The 18,990-nt window shown below is 45.2% G+C and overlaps 2 protein-coding genes and 2 non-coding genes across 8 annotated transcripts in view; 3 read left to right on the top strand and 1 right to left on the bottom strand.

Moving 5' to 3' along the window:
- CKAP5 (cytoskeleton associated protein 5) overlaps window positions 1-7,932 on the top strand; it is a 21,239-nt gene extending 13,307 nt beyond the window's left edge. For 4 of the 5 annotated variants that reach the window (XM_053448747.1, XM_053448745.1, XM_053448748.1 and 1 more), the window contains exons 27-45: window positions 163-242; window positions 1,372-1,497; window positions 1,777-1,926; window positions 2,239-2,442; window positions 2,689-2,824; window positions 3,146-3,339; window positions 3,527-3,696; window positions 3,802-3,825; window positions 4,198-4,374; window positions 4,563-4,683; window positions 4,780-4,959; window positions 5,098-5,285; window positions 5,365-5,440; window positions 5,563-5,751; window positions 5,943-6,080; window positions 6,182-6,265; window positions 6,353-6,512; window positions 6,627-6,787; window positions 7,247-7,932. In XM_053448747.1, coding sequence (XP_053304722.1) covers window positions 163-242; window positions 1,372-1,497; window positions 1,777-1,926; window positions 2,239-2,442; window positions 2,689-2,824; window positions 3,146-3,339; window positions 3,527-3,696; window positions 3,802-3,825; window positions 4,198-4,374; window positions 4,563-4,683; window positions 4,780-4,959; window positions 5,098-5,285; window positions 5,365-5,440; window positions 5,563-5,751; window positions 5,943-6,080; window positions 6,182-6,265; window positions 6,353-6,512; window positions 6,627-6,787; window positions 7,247-7,495 — 2,807 coding nt within the window. In that variant the 3' untranslated portion in view covers window positions 7,496-7,932. The remainder of the gene's footprint in view (window positions 1-162; window positions 243-1,371; window positions 1,498-1,776; window positions 1,927-2,238; window positions 2,443-2,688; window positions 2,825-3,145; window positions 3,340-3,526; window positions 3,697-3,801; window positions 3,826-4,197; window positions 4,375-4,562; window positions 4,684-4,779; window positions 4,960-5,097; window positions 5,286-5,364; window positions 5,441-5,562; window positions 5,752-5,942; window positions 6,081-6,181; window positions 6,266-6,352; window positions 6,513-6,626; window positions 6,788-7,246) is intronic. The other variant, XM_053448749.1, reaches the window with a different exon arrangement.
- LOC128468094 (small nucleolar RNA SNORD67) lies at window positions 1,046-1,154 on the top strand. The gene has a single exon (XR_008345811.1). It is a non-coding gene; the product is annotated as a small nucleolar RNA SNORD67 (small nucleolar RNA).
- Window positions 2,471-2,580, top strand: LOC128468095 (small nucleolar RNA SNORD67). The gene has a single exon (XR_008345812.1). It is a non-coding gene; the product is annotated as a small nucleolar RNA SNORD67 (small nucleolar RNA).
- Window positions 7,933-8,919: 987 nt separating the features above from the next.
- On the bottom strand, window positions 8,920-17,355 carry F2 (coagulation factor II, thrombin). Its single transcript, XM_053449187.1, has 14 exons — window positions 17,193-17,355; window positions 15,466-15,626; window positions 15,014-15,038; window positions 14,430-14,480; window positions 13,804-13,909; window positions 12,937-13,073; window positions 12,482-12,781; window positions 11,932-12,036; window positions 11,650-11,776; window positions 10,966-11,133; window positions 10,123-10,296; window positions 9,841-10,019; window positions 9,465-9,535; window positions 8,920-9,267 (listed from the first exon to the last, which is right to left on the bottom strand). The coding sequence occupies exons 1-14, from the start codon at window positions 17,263-17,265 to the stop codon at window positions 9,124-9,126; spliced, it is 1,821 nt and encodes a 606-aa protein (XP_053305162.1). The 5' UTR covers window positions 17,266-17,355; the 3' UTR covers window positions 8,920-9,123.
- Window positions 17,356-18,990: the final 1,635 nt, after the last annotated feature.

The following is an 18,990-nucleotide window of genomic DNA, read 5'->3' as shown; positions in this document are numbered from 1 at the left end:
CCGCATTTAACTCTGTAGTCTTTCTATTGGAATTGAGTTTGTCTCCAGGGTCAGGAAGTTTGGTTTGGATGCACAGGCATGAAAGAAACATATGTGACTGGATCTCTTCGGTGACGCATGTCATGTAAGTCATCATTAACATCTCCTTTTGTTATTTCTAAGCTGATTCTGGATCCTGTGTACCAGATTCCAAGCCGGATCCCAAGAAAACCAAACCAGGAGCTCTGGCATCCAAAGGAAAGGTATGTCTAATATGAGCTAATGTGTGTTCTGTGATGGACATATTTTAGGAAGATGCCTTTCTCTTCCTTTGGGTTGGTTAAGAAATAATTTGGGTCCCATCTGGCCAAACTTTCCTGAATTGGTTCAGTTTAGTACAACTGAAATATCCGGCGAGCAGAAAGCTTATCTGCAAATGAATTGACGCTTTATGTAAAAATGCGGGCTTGCAGGATTCTGATTTTTAGATCTTGCCATGTGATTGCTGCCGTGATCTGCCCATTCTAATCTAACTCCCCTTTTAGGAAGCCTCTCTAGATGGTTTCATGGCTTCCATCCTCTGGGACACCAATGTACTACATTTTACACTTGTTCAGGAACCTCCCTGTGATGGGGTTGAGATAACACTAACATTCTGTTCTAATCATGAGAGTCAGTGTTTACCTGGCATATATAGAAGCTGCATCTGTTGTGTAAATGGTCCTCTTTCTGTAGACCCAATCAGTGTCCTCTGAGGCTAATACCAGTTTGACCCAATCCAAAGCCAACACCAGCCTGAGTAAAGCCAAGCCGGCTAAGCAGGTGATGACGCTGGGACTCGCAGGTGGTATCGGGTGCTGCACGTGTGTTTTCGTCTAATACCTGCACTCGGTGGTTGTGTTCATCAGACTTCACTCGCTCACACACTGCTTGGGGTCATAGATTCCAGTCCTCTCGGCACGCAGATATCGGAGTACATAGCCTTTTGTCCAATTGAATGCCGTTAAATAGTTCAGCCCCGCTGTCTCATAGACTGCACAGATCTGGATACCGAAGATAGATGCTACTGGAGGGTGATGAGTTGCACTGAAGAGGACTTGCGGTGCTGTGCGCTGCGGGCCTCACAGAGCCACAATGGTGACAAAGCCATGTGCACAGGGGCCAGCTGACTCCACGTAGCTTCAGACATCCAAGTGCAGTCTCAAGCCTTTTAAGCTTCTTCAAATATTACTACAATGATGTTTAAGCTCTAGTTACCTGTTGGCACACTGAACTTCTTCTTTATTTGCGCATGGAGACCACGTAAACGCCACAATTTAGACCGAAATGTAACTTCTCTGAAAAAAATATTAATTGGTGGTCCCTCCTCTAATTGAAAAATCTGGTTCTCAGGCTGCTCCTGGGAAGAAAGCACCGAGCAAACCCAATGCGAAGGATGAAGAGGACAGATCTGGGCCCATTTACATCCTCGTTCCAAATGGCAAGGAACAGAGGCTGAAAGAGGAGAAAGCACTGAAGGTGAGGCTTGGGTGCCCCTGGATAAAAAGCAGAAATGGTTGAATACAGGTTCCTTGGCTCATGGTCTCATAAGGGGGGGGGCACGATGCAGTTTCAGGCACTGCTGCTTACTGTCGTGTCGCAAGCGAATGTGGTGCATATTTCTCTCATGGACTGCATTGTACAAAAAAAGCTTCCCAAGCTTGTTGGCTCCTGGCATGAGGGTATGATCACTTGCATTTTAGACCTACAGGCAATCCCTTCATATTTTCTTTATTTTGGTTCTGTTCAACTACACAGGTCCTTAAATGGAACTTTCCGGCCCCTCGGGATGAGTACATCGAGCAGCTCAAAACACAAATGTCAACATGCATCGCAAAGTGGCTGCAAGACGAGCTTTTCCACGCAGACTTCCAGCACCATATAAAGGGAATCAATGTGATGATGGAGGTAAGACGCCAAGTCTGCCATGCTGTAACCCGGAGTGCACGCTACCGGGAAAAGCCACTCGAGCGGCCGACCGGATCGTGCTAGTCTTGTGTGTTCCGTACAGAATGATTTTGTATCTGTCCGGTAACATGTTTAATGCTCGGACCATGGTTCTTGCCCCTCTGCACTGAAGACCTTCTGAAGCCAAAGTTTAAATCACCCGCTGTCCCTTTAAAATGAAAAGCACTCCCAATCGGTCTTAACATTTTTAATGGGCTTAAGGTTTCTGTTACTGCCTGCGTGACTTACACACGTTTACATTTCCGCTGCTAGCATTTGGAGAGTGAGAAGGAAGGCGTGTTAAGCGTGTTGGATTTGGTCCTGAAATGGTTTACGCTCCGCTTCTTTGACACGAACACCAGCGTCTTGATGAAGTGCCTGGAGTACCTGAAGCTGCTGTTCTCCTTGCTGAGTCAGGAGGAATACCACATGACGGAGCTGGAAGCCACGTCCTTCATACCTTATCTGCTGCTCAAGGTACGTTATCTGCTGCAGAAAACCCAAGTGTGGAGGATGATGAGCTGCACCGAGGGGAGCCGTGGTGCTGTGCGCCTTGGAGCCCATCAGACCCTGCTGGTGACTCTCCCATGTGCACAGGGGCCAGCTGACTCCACACGGGCCCTTTAACAGGATTCAAACGTGCATCCGGGTCAAACTACTGTCTCTTATATTGCTGTTATACTGCGTTTTATTTGGAAAGTCTTTAATACGGGACTCTCGTAGGTGGGAGAGCCTAAAGATGTTGTGCGTAAAGATGTGCGTGCCATTCTGACGAAGATGTGCCAGGTTTACCCAGCCAGCAAGATGTTCGTATTTGTCATGGATGGACTCAAGTCCAAGAACTCCAAGCAGCGAGCAGGTAAGGGTCGTGAAGAACAAAATGCTTGTACTTCAGTTTGTTCTTCTTCCAGTGCGGGCTGTGATGGTTGGCGGGTTTCTCAAAAATCTACTATTGCAGTGGCTGGCATCCAGTCCAAAGCGCATGCTTTAAGTTACTCTTCAGATCCTGCCATCCATCGCACATTGTAATGAGCCCCACGATGTGAAGACAGAATGTCTCGGCTCTTTACGTAAAGAACTGCTAATAAAGTGCGGAACCCTTCCGGTGTGCTATTCCATTTGGTGTTTTGAGGTGGGGGTTTAATGTAGCTTTTTAAGATGCCTACCTTCTCCGCGACAGAGTGTTTGGAGGAACTTGGCTGCCTGGTGGAGTCGTATGGGATGAACGTGTGCCAACCTACCCCTGCCAAAGCTCTTAAAGAAATTGCGGTCCATATCGGAGACAGGGACACCACCGTGCGCAATGCTGCGCTCAACACCATCGTTGCGGTTTACAATGTTCATGGAGAACAGGTCTTCAAACTCATTGGCAATGTGAGTATATGATCCATTCTCAAACGAGATAATACTTGCGATACATACATAGGACATGTCTGACTGGCACTGGATACGAATACAAAACATAGCTCTTCAATAGCACTACTTAGCTCCCGTACCTTCATGCAACTTTTATTATATAGATGTTTCAGATAAATGTTTAATCCTGGTTTCTTTCCACAAGCTCTCAGAGAAGGACCTGAGCATGTTGGAGGAAAGGATAAAGCGTGCGGGAAAGAAGACGGTGGCTCCGCCAGCCAAACAAGTAGAGGAAAAGCCTCCGCAGCGGGCCCAGACCGCCAACACCAGTCTCCTGCGCAAAGCTCCACCTGAGGACATGTCCTCCAAGCTGAAGTATGTTGACCGAGGATCATTTGCTGATCTGTGTACATGTGGGGGGGGGGGGTCTGTGTTGTAGCTAAGTGTTCTGTGCTTCTTTCACTGCTTCTCATTGGACAGAGTTATGTATCGCACTTATAGGATGTAAGTACACCTACAATGTGCCCCTCTACCCGCTTCCCACCCTCCATCCACTGCCCATTTACGCTAGAATGACCAGTTCTACTGACCCTACTCATACCTTGTTGCACCACTAAAATTTTACCTGTGATATGGGGCATTTTAACGCAGACACCTCCAGGTATGTGCATGGAACGGGTCCATTCCATCTCACATCAGCTGTGGAACTTGAGCTTACTGGCTTTAGTTCATGTTTTTGGACGTGGGTGATAGGACATCCGTCTTGTTGAAGTGCATGTAGATGTCAGAAGTTCTGAGTTTTATACCCCGAGCTGTAGAGACCTTTGCAGGGTTCTTCAGGTCACCTTTACATTAACCCTCGATCTCCCTCCACAGCCAAGCCCGTAATAACATGGGAGGGCACTCGGAGCCACCTCACACCGTGCCACGTGAGTTCCAGCTGGATCTAGATGAAATAGAGAACGATAACGGCAATGTGAGGTGCGAGATGCCAGCGCTCGTTCAGCACAAACTGGATGAAATATTTGAGCCGGTCTTAATTCCGGAGCCGAAGTGAGTCCAGCGATTTTATTTGTCATCTGTTGCCAAACATCTTACAGACGTGTGGTGGGCTGTCTATGTATCTTGATTTATTTGCATATATTTCAACTTTGTTTTTCATTTTTATTGTACTGCTATTAAGCATACACCTTATTTAAAGTATACCTTGCCATACCTCCCATTTTTTTTTTCGTCCACAGGATCCGTGCAGTGTCTCCGCACTTTGATGACATGCACAGTAACACTGCGTCTACCATAAACTTTGTGATCTCGCAAGTGGCCAGCGGTGATATTAATGCCAGTATCCAGGCTTTGGCACAGGTGCGTTGGGCTCCTTTCCAGCTTAGTGCATGTTATAACGTATTGCCTTTTGGGCCACAGTCTTGTATATTAAGGTCGTGCCTGACTTTCTCGCAGCTCGATGAGGTGCTGAGGCAGGAGGACAAGGCGGAGGCGATGTCTGGCCACATCGACCAGTTCTTGATTGCTACGTTCATGCAGCTGCGCCTGGTGTATAACACTCACATGGCAGACGAAAGGCTCGATAAAGATGACATTGTGCGCTTATACAGCTGTATCATTGGCAATATGATCTCGGTAAGAGTTTGTGCCTTTTTACTTCTCTGAACTGGCAGATTTTTAAACGGCTTGAACACAAATAAAACCAGACGGGTGTTCAGCTGTGAATGGTTTCCTTGCACGCATGGCTGAGACTGGTGTTTCTCCCCCCCCCAGCTGTTCCAGATGGAGAGCCTGGCTCGCGAAGCCTCCACGGGCGTGCTGAAAGACCTAATGCACGGTCTCATCACCCTCATGCTGGATGCAAGGGTAGAAGATCTTGAGGAGGGGCAGCAGGTGGTGCGTTCTGTGAACCTTCTGGTGGTAAAGGTGCTGGAGAAATCTGACCAGACTAATATCTTGAGGTGAGTGTTTGGTATCTCTTGTCTGCTCGTTGGACGTATGAAACGTCTTCTGGACCTAACCGGTGCCCGTTGTTTCCAGTGCGCTGCTTGTGCTTCTCCAGGACAGCCTGCTTGCCACAGCCAGCTCTCCCAAGTTCTCCGAGCTTGTAATGAAGGTGAGACGTGTTTGCGTTGGTGAGACGTAATGTGCTGCTCGTGGATGTCTGACAAGCTTTGTAGTTGCACGGTGGGGGTGGTGGAGTTAACAGACTGCTTAACTTTGCATCCACGATTCCAGTGTCTGTGGCGAATGATTCGCCTCCTCCCAGAAGCCATCAATAACATCAATCTGGACCGGATCTTACTGGACATACACAACTTCATGAGGGTTCTACCTAAAGAGAAGCTGAAGCAGCACAAGAGTGAGCTGCCGATGAGGACTCTGAAGACTCTGCTGCACACACTTTGCAAGCTCAAAGGTCCCAAGGTAACTGGTTTAAGTGATTTGTGGTGTTTGTGTGATGTGATCATTAATTGTGTAGTCTTACCTGGATGATTGTGAAGGCTATTGATGTAGTGCATTCTCCTGATGGGAGGCTCGCGGACTGCATGTGCCTCTGGTGTATGTTACAGCTCTATATCAGATGTTTTACTGTAAGTCACTGTGTCCTCTTTCAGATAATGGACCATTTGAGTATGATCGAGAACAAGAATGAGTCTGAGCTGGAGGCCCACCTGCTGAGGGTCATGAAACATTCCATGGATGGAACCGGCTCCAAGTCTGACAAGGAGACGGAGAAAGGAGCCTCGCGCATAGTGAGTACTTCTGCTTATATGCGAGCAGAGAAGAAAAAACCTAAATCTACCCTGAACAGGGCAAATCTTTCACTGGGATTTTTACATTTTTTATTTTACAGGAAGAAAAAGCTGCCAAAGCTAACGTGAGCGACTTTCTGGCAGAGATCTTCAAGAAGATTGGCTCTAAAGAGAATACTAAAGAGGTGAGACCCTGCGTAGGATGGTGTCGCAGGATGAGACTACCTTTAAGACGTTGTCAGGGCAGATTTTCACCAACTATCTTTGCACAGGGTTTGGCTGAGCTGTACGAGTATAAGAAGAAATATTCAGATGCCGACATAGAACCTTTCCTCAAGAACTCATCCCAGTTCTTCCAGAGCTATGTTGAGCGAGGACTCCGACTAATAGAGATGGAGCGGGAAGGAAAGGGTCGCATTGCAGCCTCCACAGGTAGCCGAGAATTTCACCTGTCTAGACCTTGTTGCTAAAAGATTTGCCGTTTGTTTCCCTGCTCCCTTATGTAATGCCGACTACTTCACTTCCAAGTCTCATTGTTATCCCCAGGAGTGTCTGTCCTCCCAACGGAGATCACGTCTGCTCCGGTAGTCACCGCGTCCGCACCAACCATTTCAAACGCCAATTCAAACGGGGAAGAAGTCGGACCCTCCGTGTATCTGGAGCGACTGAAGATTCTGCGCCAGAGATGCGGACTGGACAATGCTAAGGTGCGACACTAATGAAATTTGTTCGCAAGTGCGTCTCAAGTCATAGCTTTGGGGAGAAGGAAAAAAATTTTTAATGCACTTTAGGCAGGCTGGGTAAATACCAGGAGCCAGGTTGGCTATATTACTCCCAGCACCTTAAATGTCAGTGCAAAGATCTCTCTAGCTTCTGAAGGCTACCTAAATGTGTTTAGATTCTTAATCTTCTAGAAAAATTGAAATCCATAATTTTGAAGGCAGATGAGAACCAACTCAGGCAACGAAGGAAGATCACTGAATAATGAGAATGTACAGCCTTTGTATTAAGTCATTCTGGAGTATTGCGTAATAGTGTTTAGCTGGTTGAATTTAAAGTTGGCGTGCAGTGGAAAGCTAGATTTTGAAACTGGGATAAAAATGGCTTGTATTAGGCACATTTGACCGGTATGGGTTTTTAACATCCAACGTTCGTTTTCTCGGTAGGAGGAAAGGCCTCCGTTGAGCTCCCTGCTGTCGAAGTCCTCTGCCCCCGCCGTGGTGTCGTCGACCGACATGCTGCACAGCAAGCTGTCTCAGCTCCGAGAGTCCCGGGAGCAGTTCCAGCATCTGGATTTGGACTCCAAGCAGACGCTCTCGAGCACAAACTCATCCTCCTCGTCCTCTTCCTCCTCCATGACAAACATAGACGACTTAAAAAAGAGACTGGAAAAAATAAAAAGCAGCCGAAAGTGATGCCCCCCCTGCTGCTCTGGGCTTCAGATTTCTTCCCCCTTTAACCCTTTAGAAGTGCTGTCCCTGGCTCACTGGCTGTGTCTAGGCCTCATGTAAACTATTGTTTTATGTACCATACCGTGCATTTATTTGTTCTTGAGGAGGGAGAGCAAAATTTAAATGTGGCTGAGTATTTGTAAATACACTGCTGTTCTAACTCTGTGTTTTAGTGTACAGACTGTTTACCTGCCCTCAACTCACCTAAACCTCCTGGATTATATTTTTTTTTCGTTGTCTGTTTTTAACTGTCCTGTTTCCATGGCTCTTATCTTTGTAGCTCTGTGGCTGTACGAGTTGCTTTTTATTTAACAAAGCAGTGGATCGCTGATTCTGTATGGAATCGTAAGGCATGGCATGAAAATCTTTTTGTAAATAAAGTTTGAAGTAACAGTGGAAAAGATTCTGACTTACGTTTTTTGTTTTTTAAGCTGTGATTTATAGAGGGCTTTCCGCTCCTTTGGCGGTTAGACGGACCACGCGCGTGTAAGCACAGCTTTATCAGACAAATCCTTTCTTGGTTTCCATTTTTCCGAAATGCTACGGTTTCTAATAACCATTGGCTGGCTTGTTAGATCCTCGGCCAAGTAAGAAAAAATAAATAAATATTGGAACGTTACAAATAAGTGATTTAGGGACAGCTCTAAATGGCAGTAGACGTGTTTGCAAACATCCTACTTTACAAACCCCTTGCAGTTGCGATTTATATTGCATGTCTTCTAAATACCTGAAACACTTTGGCTATCGGTTACTGGGACCATGAGATAAAACTCTGTTAAGGAACGAACCTATAAAAACTTGCCCCTCCAACTGCCTCCTCTGTGATTTATTTTTTGCTCCTCTTCCAGGTAGGAGCTCTTTTTGCTCTACCCAGAATCTCTTTTGTATGCCTCGTGGTCAGCGGTCCGGGAATCAAAAGGACACAACTTGTGTATTGGACTCTTTTCCTTGTGTTTGGGACGCACTTGTTTATCCCGTCGATAACACTTGTGTTGCGTGGATCTGGCTTTAGTGCTTCGCTATACAGAAGGGGCCGATATCTGTAGGCTCGTCGTTGCCCTGCTAGCAGGCGGAGCGGTATCTGTCGGTGCTGCCAGAGAATACACAAGGAAAATAATTTCCTCAGGTAGTAATTACCGTTTCTACTTGGGCCATTCCCTCTGGTGACCCTGTTCATCAAAATTTCCTTTCTCTTGTAAGGAGAGCCTTACCCTTGACTCCGTTCTCGTTTCTGATGCCCTGCATGACTACCAAGTCATGTTGAATAAAATTTGGGGCAACTAGCAAATGTGAATTAGTAACATCTTACCTTTGCTGCACATCCACAATAATGTCCCATGCTTCTGCAACGCACCCAAATATTACAAAATGAAGACCACGGTACACGATTAACTCTTTAAATGTTATTTTATTGAAATCTGACATTAACAAATAGCAAATGTGGGGAGGGGGATTAGCGCAGGAATGTGTTGTGATCCAGTCTGGTGTGTAGAAGTCTCCTACAGCTATGAGTGCCGATGGTGAGCAGACCGCTTGGACCACATGCACGTTCCTCTTACAAGGAGCTATGTGCAGAGTGTCGCTCGGACGCTTTAGCTACCAAACTTTTCTATGGTCTTCATAAGCCATTTTCTTAAACGGTGAACGTGTACATAGAATCCGTATTTCCCATCACGGTCACAACCTTCGCCCCAGGAGACGATGCCCACCTGGTACCAGCGGCCAGATGCTGGTTCCTACGAGAGAGAAAGGACCTCTTGAATCTTATAATCAAATACATGTTTGATTCCAAGGAATAACATTTATTATGGGTGACTTCCATTAGGTTGTAGAGAGTTTGACCCCATGTGTGTAATTAAGGACTTGTGGAATGGTTCCACCAGAAGCATCCGTGAAGACATTACTCCAACTACAGATGATGCGCTTCACTCACCTTCATGACAAATGGTCCTCCGCTGTCCCCTTCGCAGGCGTCTCCCCTCGTGTCGGAGTCTGGACTGTAACCTGCAAGCGTAACGGCTATAGTTATGCTTACAAAGAATGCACGATAGTAACTGATCAAGAGCGTTCCATGTTCTGAGCAGAAGTTAACTACTCCGGAAGCTGCAAGCTCACAGTCTTAAGTGGGTTACATTCATTATTTTGATGACAATTGGACATTTTTTTTAATATATAATGTATTTATGAGCAGTATACAATATTCTCTGTATTCAGAGGGAGATAATTATGCTTATTGAGTCCCCCCCCCCCCACATCTAGTCCAACTTTATCCAATAACCGGAGCCTCATCTTGTTCTGTTAGAACTCACCTGCGCAGAACATGTTGTCGGTGATTCGGATCTTGGTCGAGGTTTTGCAGCTGCTTTGTTCCACGATGGGAAGGTTAATTTGCTGTAAGACCGACGGGAGCTGCTGTCCGCCTGCCGTCCAGGTTTCGTAGAGATTCCCCCAGCCCGTAACACGTCCTTTGTGACCAGCCAGCAGTAACCTAGACACAAATGATCAACCAAAAGTCCAATTGTAAGACAATGGCAGGGTTTGTGTTAATGGGATATGTGGCGTATACTTTGACTATGATCCAGAATCCTTACTTCTGCACAACCTCCTTGGTCGGGAGACACACGGGATGAATATAATCGCTGAACGTCAGAGGTCTTTTCAGTTGGATGAGAGCAATGTCTCTGTCGAGGTTTTCCTTCCAGTTGTATTTGGGGTGAACTATGATGCGCTCTAGCAGCGCGATCTTCTCTGTCGCTCTCTCGTACCTGCGGAGAAGAAGAAAACAAAAAGTATGGCTGCCGTACCCTATCGCTCTTGAATGAATCTCACAGCAGGCGCCAGAAGACTTGCGGTCTCGAATCGAGTTTTCTTACACTTTATTTAGAGGATCCTACAAAAATTAGAGCAAAGGACCAGGAAGCATGCGATGTATTTGGTGGAATTCGAAAAAGAAATGTATCCAAAATAAAGGAAGAGTCATCAAAAATAAACCTGTTTTGGCCGAGATGTGCACAAATCACTGGTTATTTTTAAGAGTGGTCTTTAATAAAACAATCTGGCTTTTATTGATTTTTTTATAATGCCATTGACTATGGTAAATACTTTGGCATTTAAATAAAAAATAGGGTGTTTCTGAAAAATTGTTTGTTTTTAAACTTAAAATTCGGAAACATTTCTAAAAAAAAAAAGTTCTAATGATGGGACTGCCCTTTAGAAAATGGGGACATCCGGTCACTGAAGTGATGCGCGAATAAGAGAGCGATTTAAGGATTATTTCAAGACTGGGGTATTGAAATATTCGGCTATTCGTCTGCGTTTACCAAAACAATGGTATTTACACCAAAGATGCAATACGAATGCTTGTGAGACTAGGCTGATCAGCTTCCCCGGACAGCGCGCTCTTGATGGGCCACGGACGCTCTATCTCATCTTACTTTGTACGGAAGTGCTTCCCGATCCGCACCAGGATATCGTCCGTGGTGTAGTTCTTGTCCCATGGTGGGTAGAAGATACAATGAGCGGCCGTCAGTACCCAACGATCGCTGATCAGACTGGCCCCGCACAGGAGCTCCTGGGGACTCTTCTTAAACAGCATCACCTGCCTTGGTGCGGAGAGACAGAAGGTGAGACGACGAAACAATAAAATGTAATTAGTATTCCAGGAAATATGATTGTTTGGGATGGTCGTCTTCTATAACCAGTGACCATGCGCATGTTTATTAAATGTGTAGCTAATGAACATAGCAATGGTTATTTCTATTTGTCTGTTGATGGGTATGGGCATCCATTAGTCTTAGAGAAGATGGAGCAAAAACCCAAAGAGTGCCTCTAGTCTCGGTCATTCTAAGATAGGGCAGTTCTATAGAGCATTACCTCATCGGCTAAGTAGGGTTGACCACTTTGGGAGCATGTGCATAAAAAATACCAAATTGCCACCCTGTACATGCCCAAGCCTTCGCCCGAATGACTGGTTCAATCCGCTGAACCCATGATATGACAATGAACGGAAGGTGATGGTAATAACCTCGCTTTTGGAGTGAGGAGCCTAAACTCATCTTCCTATTTTTGTTTTGGTTCTGGGTAAATATATATCGTGCCCCTCCGGCCCTCGCTGTTACCATGGTGCGCTCCCTTGCTGTGCATCTTCTCCATGGACCACGCGGCCCGCCATATAGGAAGCCAGCAATTCGTCTTCAGTCTTATCTTGTACGTTCTTCTTCTCGAAGAGAGGTCGTAGACCACACACTGTAACCACAGAACAGAGGGATTTTACTCTACCGCAGACTTCCCCACCAAAGGTCCTTACGCGACACAGAACAACACGTTGGGCCACAATAGCAATCACAATCATAAATGTTCCGTCTCCATCGTTGGATTTCCCTAAAGCCATACGTCCTTACCTGCCTCTCCAATCCCAAAACTCTTCTCATCGAAAAACGTTTGGTGTTCCTCAGCGACCGTGCGTCCCGCTTGCACATCAATATATTCTTCATCGATAGGGCTATCTACCGGAGGGAGGTGCGGGAATCAGCCGCGTTAGAGGGTGTCAGCCCATCGCAGGCGCCGGTTAATAATGTGGATTGGAGGTTGGAGCGTAGCGGGAACAAGAAAGGATAAAATAAATATGAATATAAAAAATGATATAAATATAATCTGCAAATCATTTTCCATATTGAAAAGGGTAAAAATGTTGCCGTTTATTGTTATTTATAGATTTTATTAAAATTGCTACACTGTCCTATGTATAGGTTATAATAAGTCTTGGTGTAAGCAATGTTAAAGTAACCAGAATTGCGAAATCTACAACCACAAAGCTTCTGGACCAATACAAAAGCATTAAAAGGGTCCAGTCTCGGTTCCCTGTCCCCCACGACGATGTCGTCTCATTCCTCCCCTGGCAAAGTTGTATCTGGTCGTCGGAACCCAACTGCCTGCGAATAGCCTACTTACCACAGTAGTGCAGGGGGCAGTATTCGTAGGTAATGTTGGGGTGAGACACGTAGCACCAGACACCTTCTCCGTCCCCATCTGGGTTCCTGCAGTAGTTTTCCACCAACTTGACTTCTGGATAGAAGTCTTTGCGTTGGTACTGCTGGACCGTGGGAGAGTTCCAGGGCAGACAAGGCAGTCCGGATATAGTGACCGCCAGTTTCCCCTCATATGACATCCCCATCTCGGGCTCACACGGGCTCTCCTTCGTCTTCTGCTCCACCTGCCTCACTATAGGTTCTACCGTGGTCCTGTTCTGACCTGCATAGAAAGGGAGAGTCCAAACGTCGACACTGGTTATAAAAAAGGTGCTTGAGGATATTGTATTAGAATGTGGAACTTGGGGGGAAAAGTTCAGCTTCACTCTATAGCTGCTTCATCCTAAACCATAAAGCGTAGAGGTGAGTGCCACTCACCACACACAGGTATGACACACTCCTCTCGGGCAAGCGTAGGGTCCTTCGTGTAACACCATGGACCCGTTGGGCTGTTATCAGGGTTTCGGCAATGGTTGCTTGTCAAACTGGCATTGGGATGCGTTATCGCGTTGTATCTGGAAAAGATAAAGACGAAAAGCCGAAACAAAAAGAGTTTAGAAGGTGGAAAAAAAGGAATCAAGAAACGTCCTAAAAATGGTGGAGAAGATCAGGAAATGACAAAATGAAACAACAAGCGTGCAATGTAAAAATGGAAGAGTTAATTCAATAAAGTAAGAGTTGGCAGAATGTGATTTCAATTACATGAATTTACTATATGTTATAAAGGGCCGTCCCTGGCAAAAAGATTGGCTAAGGTGGCCCTGCATCATGCATAGATCAAACAACAAGATGCTTTTCAATCTCACTCATTTAAATATGCTTTATATAGGAGCATTCAAGGTGTTTTGGGGGGCAGAAGCTCACTGTGGTTGGCCCCTCATAGTGTAACGTGAACTCAGCAAGATGAACCCGGAAACCTCATGCAAACCCTCTTTCCATCTCCCTCTTTAATAAACCCAACGAGTTGCAAAAAGGAATAAAGAAAAAAAGGATGAGATCGGGTATTGGATACAATCAAGGAGAACTGGAATAATAAAATGACAGAATGAAGAGAGGGAGGACTAAATATAACAACCAAAAAAATGTAAAGAACCCGGACGGGACAAAAGGTAACAGAATGAGAAACAATGAATGGTAGTGAAAGTGCCTAGGGGGCCACGGGACAACGGAATGTGGAAAAGGAAGAAGAAAGAAAAATAGTTAATAAAGATTTCTAACTTCATACAGCGTTTCATGGGGACTCACTTTGCCTTGTGAGGGAAGTGGCTTGACCAGGACTGACACTCTATGCCAGACCGGGTCACACTGATGTTCCCAACATAATGAGCTCCGTTGCCCACCGCGCAGTTACCTGCCGATCATAGAAGGACACAAAGCATTAGAATTTCAGTGTCCATGGAACATGTATGTCATATGTTTATAGCTCATTATTTCATGAGGTTGGAATATCACACATCATACATTGTTGAGCCATAAGAGGTAACTATTGTTAAGAAAAGTGTTAGCGTTCAAAACTAGAAGGTGGAGTAAAGAAAGAACAAAAACGTGGAACAGGCAAAAGGGGTGGATTAACAATGGGCCAAAAAAGCAGATGTTGGGGTAAACATATGTACATAAGCAGGCAGCCAGTCCAGACAGTGCATGGTTGACGCTCGACTGAGCCACCCGAGGTCATCTGAGAAGACCTTCAGACCACACACTGTGGACGGGACATGAAGACCAACATTGAGAAACTGGTTTAGGAGATGGATGAGGTTGCGCAACGATGCTAACAAAAGGTCTAAAAGGACAAGGATAGAAAGTGAGAAGACTTGGTGAAGAAGTTGGAGAATGGAACCAACTCGTTCATACATGGCGGTGGTAGGTCTCACCTTGAACACAATCCTGCAAGGAATCCTTGGAAGCCTTCTGGTTCCTACACACTGTGGAGGGATACAAAGCCATAACTAAGCTTAGAAGACAAGGCATGGTTAAGCGGATAAAGCGTAATGTGTTCGGGAACTAAGAGGGTCGGGACAATTGACTTTACTAGCCCAAAAACTAATCTGCCAGTATCCAATCACGTGCCTCTAAAAGCTGAATGTAACGCGCTGGAAGATTAGCCTAAAATGTGCTGAATAGATGTTTTTATTAGAATTACATTTTATGGTGATAGTGAGGCGCATTAATGGTTTCTCCCTGTAACGTATATGCAACCTGGTGAGTAAAATCTCTGAGCGTATTCACTCACTTTTAACTTGAGTGGGGTTACTAATAACACGAAGTAAAAGGGTTAATGTTCTGACCGATCTGATGGTCACGTAAAAGGTGTATAGGCGAAGCGTATGGACCCAACCGTTTCCGCTGCTTTGAAGAACGACTGAACTGACCTCCGAACTGTGAAGAAATTGGCAAATACGGACCTCACTCACTGTGAGTGGAGTGCAAACAATCTCTCCCCTCTAGTGTCACTCACCTTGATAGTTGGCCCAAAAGACTTTCTGTAACATACAAGCGAGAATAACGGGAATTAGTACCTATCTATCTTATCACTATAGTAATTAGCAGGAACTTTCCATTAGTTGCCATGGTGACAAGATCGCTTTTTCATACTTTGCACCAGAATCACTGTTTTATAAAAATGCCAAGTAGCTCCATAAAGTCTTAAATTTACCAGGGCAGTCCCGCCAAGTTGTTTATATCCCAACCGTGGGCTGTCCTGGCCAATGACCCTTTTGGATTCACGCTGGGCAGTGCTACCTATGGAGCAATCAGCTGGAATATTCCATTGGTTTCCATGGCGACTGCACCACATTTACAACATTTCCCCAGACCTGAGCTTTAGAAATATATTCCGTGCTGGCGCTCTGCCTCAGATGGTGAATTCACTGTATCTACAGGACTTTTAGTTGGCCGTTTACGCCATACCGTTTTCTCTGGAGATTCCATAATTTCTCTGGCTTCTTCGTAGTTACAGATCTCCTCGATGCATTCCCGCTCCATATTCCCCTGCTTGATCTCCTCAAATATAGAGTTAGCTCTGCGGGAACGTCTCAGAACCGAGAGGGCCTGCTGGCTGCTCAGAAACACTGAGAGAAAAGTATAGACTTGGGTTATAAAACATCCAATAAATACATATAAAATGATTAAAACCCGTGTTTGTAGAGCACAGCGCCTACATGCGGTAATCAAAAGAGCCTAAAACCTGCCCCAGAGACCCTCGCCTCTCAGCTAAAGGGGGGCTTTTTCACATTAAAACCTTGCTTGTGCCAACAGCTGCTAATGACATTCAAGGCATGGATATTTGGGGTATAAACTGTTTTACTTGAGGGCACCGAGCGACCTGGAGTGAGAGTACAAAGAGATTTCATACAATTATCCCGGAATAAATACGGGTCGGGACAAATACATTCCAACCCGACCTAAAGTCTGACCCTGACTTTTGTTTCTGCTTATCGCGTAACTTAAACATACTGGAAATTGTGTCGAAATGAAAGGTTAAAGTTGTTACTGAGTTACCCAAGTCTATCTTATTATGGAGATGACCGTATTATGATAGACGTTGTTGCTCAGCGAGGTTCTGTGTATTTATATCCCTATTTTCCAGGTCTCTAATTAACGGAATAACCACTTTGTTGAGCCTAAGTCTCTTTTTCAGTGATGATGTCCAAAGCTGGCCCTACCATTAAGTCAAACAGGCAGCTGCCTAAGGATTCAAGGTGGCGGGAGGCAGCTCTACGATGTTCTCTGCTACGTTAACCAGCGAGGATACTCATCTGGGGGGGGACAGATACAAAGATTGTATCTACTGATGTCTGTTCTTTTAGGCGTTCCCAATATAGTGAGTTTATCGACCAAGTCGTTAAATTCTAAGAATGTTATATTGTAACATAAATGTGAGATAAGACTGAATAGTTAAGTAACAAAGTTCCACCTGTAACCCCGGTCTATTAATTCATCATAATGAACTGATACATAGTAAGCCATCTGACCTTAAAACAATAGAAACGGGGGGGGGGGGTTCGGGGGGTCAGTATAAGATAAGGGTTTATGTAAAAAAAAATGCAAAAGTGGTAAAACTGGAGAAACTAAAAGGAAACACCCATCCGTTTGGCCCATCTAGTCTGCTCATGCCTTATTCGCACTTTGATCTTATCTTATATTCAGGGTAGCCTTAGGGTCGTCCCAATTAAGCTTAAATTCCCTCACTGTATTAACTTCTGCTACTTTTGCTGGAAGGCTGATCTACTTATCTACTACCCTCCCAGTGAAGTAAAATGCGTGGCATGAGGACATTCAAACAACAACACATTTGGTCGGGACCGTTTCGTGTAAGGGTCAAGAAAGTGTATTGGCCCATATTATTTATTATTTATATTATTTATATAGCGCCAACAATTTACGCAAGACGAGAAATGACAGACTATGACAAACCGATACATTAGGTGGAGAGAGAGAGCTCGGCTCGCAAGCTTACAATCTTGAGGGATCCATATAAACTGTATATATTAGGAGAATTCTCTAAGTGAAGAAAGTATATATATATATATATATGCAGCATAAAAGGGTTAAACACGAGTCTACGTCCCCTCACCCTACCCCGTTTGTGATGTGATCGCAGCGTAGTCCGCCGTATCCCACAGCAGCTTCCTTACCATTGTGTCCCTGGACGAGAGGCAGCAGGACGGCCAGCAGAAGTCCCCATGATACCTGGGCTTGGAGCTGCATGGTGGCAGAGAGGAGCCGCTGACATACAGCTCCCTACAGCAACGCGTCTACTGAGCTCAATCTCAGCACATCAGCCTGTGTCAGGGACATGAGACGCTCTCTGCCCATTCTCCCTCCCCCATTGTCCAAGCGACTGGGGTCAGGTCTTGTTACACATTGACCAACACACACTAAGCCCCCACAATGAGCTGAATGTTAGCATAACACAGCTTATTTACACGCACAAAGTGCTGGCCCATGACATTTGCTTATGTGCAAAGGGTTTCTTGAGGATATCTTTCTACCCCGGCAGTGTCACCATCAACAACACCTTATGAGTCCCTCTAGATCAGGGAACTCTGACCTTTAAGGATAGCTACATCCGTTCATGAACCACTTAAATTTTAGGATAAAGAATATCTATTAAACATTTCATCCATTTTTTGATATTTGAATCTTTAGTCTTGTTACTTTTTGAAGGTTAGTCGTGCTACAATTGATCCATACACCAGACCATCCTTTTGACATCGGCCGCACACCAGAATCCTACAAGCTACCTGTTGGAGATCTAGATCGTTGCTGTTACATTGTAGCACTTCCAGCCCTGCCTTATAACATTGTAACTAGCTCCTTATCCACATATACTGAGCACCTATATCGGGTTGAAGTTTAACCACTCACTAAACAATGTCCTATCAAACCCCTCCGCAGACACTTAAGACGTGGCCTTCAGAGCTTTACGCTACTTTGTTTCCTTGAGGAGCATTAGCATTGTTCCTCATGCTTGTCGAGTTGTCAGCTCCACCTCATAAGAAGGTTTGTGATTGGGTAAAACAAGGTCTCAAACAGGCTATGGAATCCCAAAACCTGGGCCACAATTTGCAGATGAACCATGCCTCATTGATCCCTAATGCAATAACGCATGGTAGTGTAGAAACAAAGCTTGCTTGTTTGGTTCATGTGGATTGCTTCTTGAAATGTCTGTTGCTGGCTACCGTAACCTTCTAGCGGGAGCCGCTCTATACCCGAGTACATCTTCTGATAACGCGACACGTCTGCAGCTCATAACGCACAGAGCTCATATATCCTAAAATATACTGCAAGGCTTAAGAGGCCATCAATGATTTTGATGTCAGACATTTGTTCTGTTTAGCGATCTCTTCAGTTCCCTGTACGCCTACATGTCTAACAGAATAAATATTTATTTTGGGACATGAGTGAAATGACAGTTAGGACAGAGGTCCAAAGAGCAGGGTCAGTCCTAAACCAATGCAAAAAAAACAGTGTGGTGGTGGGAGGGGGTGTTACTAACAAATTCCCCTCTAGCCCTGTATCGTGCATGCCGGAATTATTCATATGCCTAAATGAAGGAGTAAATACCCTTCCCTCAACCCAAAATTAACTAAACCCCAAAGAAACTGCAACAGGCCTATTAGTTTATAAGAACAACTGTAAAGGCATAGAAATGGTTGCGTACAGCCCTGCCCCTGGCCTCTCCCCTAACAGCTCCCCCAATTATAAAGGGTTATTGTGTATTCTTTATTTATTGAACAGAACTGGATGTTCTATTCCTGCTGCGGTAAAGAATCCCGTATCTCTATGGAGCTGGTATCTCCCAGCACATGCGGTTACTCCCAGTGATAGCGCCCCTGCTGGCCGGCATGTGTAAGACACGTGATGCTAGTGGGCGCTCACACCTCATATCCTCAGCATTGTTCCCCAAAGCCATTCTTTAAATTAGTATTT

Source organism: Spea bombifrons, chromosome 10 (genome assembly GCF_027358695.1).
Source record: "Spea bombifrons isolate aSpeBom1 chromosome 10, aSpeBom1.2.pri, whole genome shotgun sequence".
Lineage (NCBI taxonomy): Eukaryota > Metazoa > Chordata > Amphibia > Anura > Pelobatidae > Spea > Spea bombifrons.
Note: the sequence above shows the minus strand (reverse complement) of the source record. Positions and strands in the feature narration are given on the sequence as shown.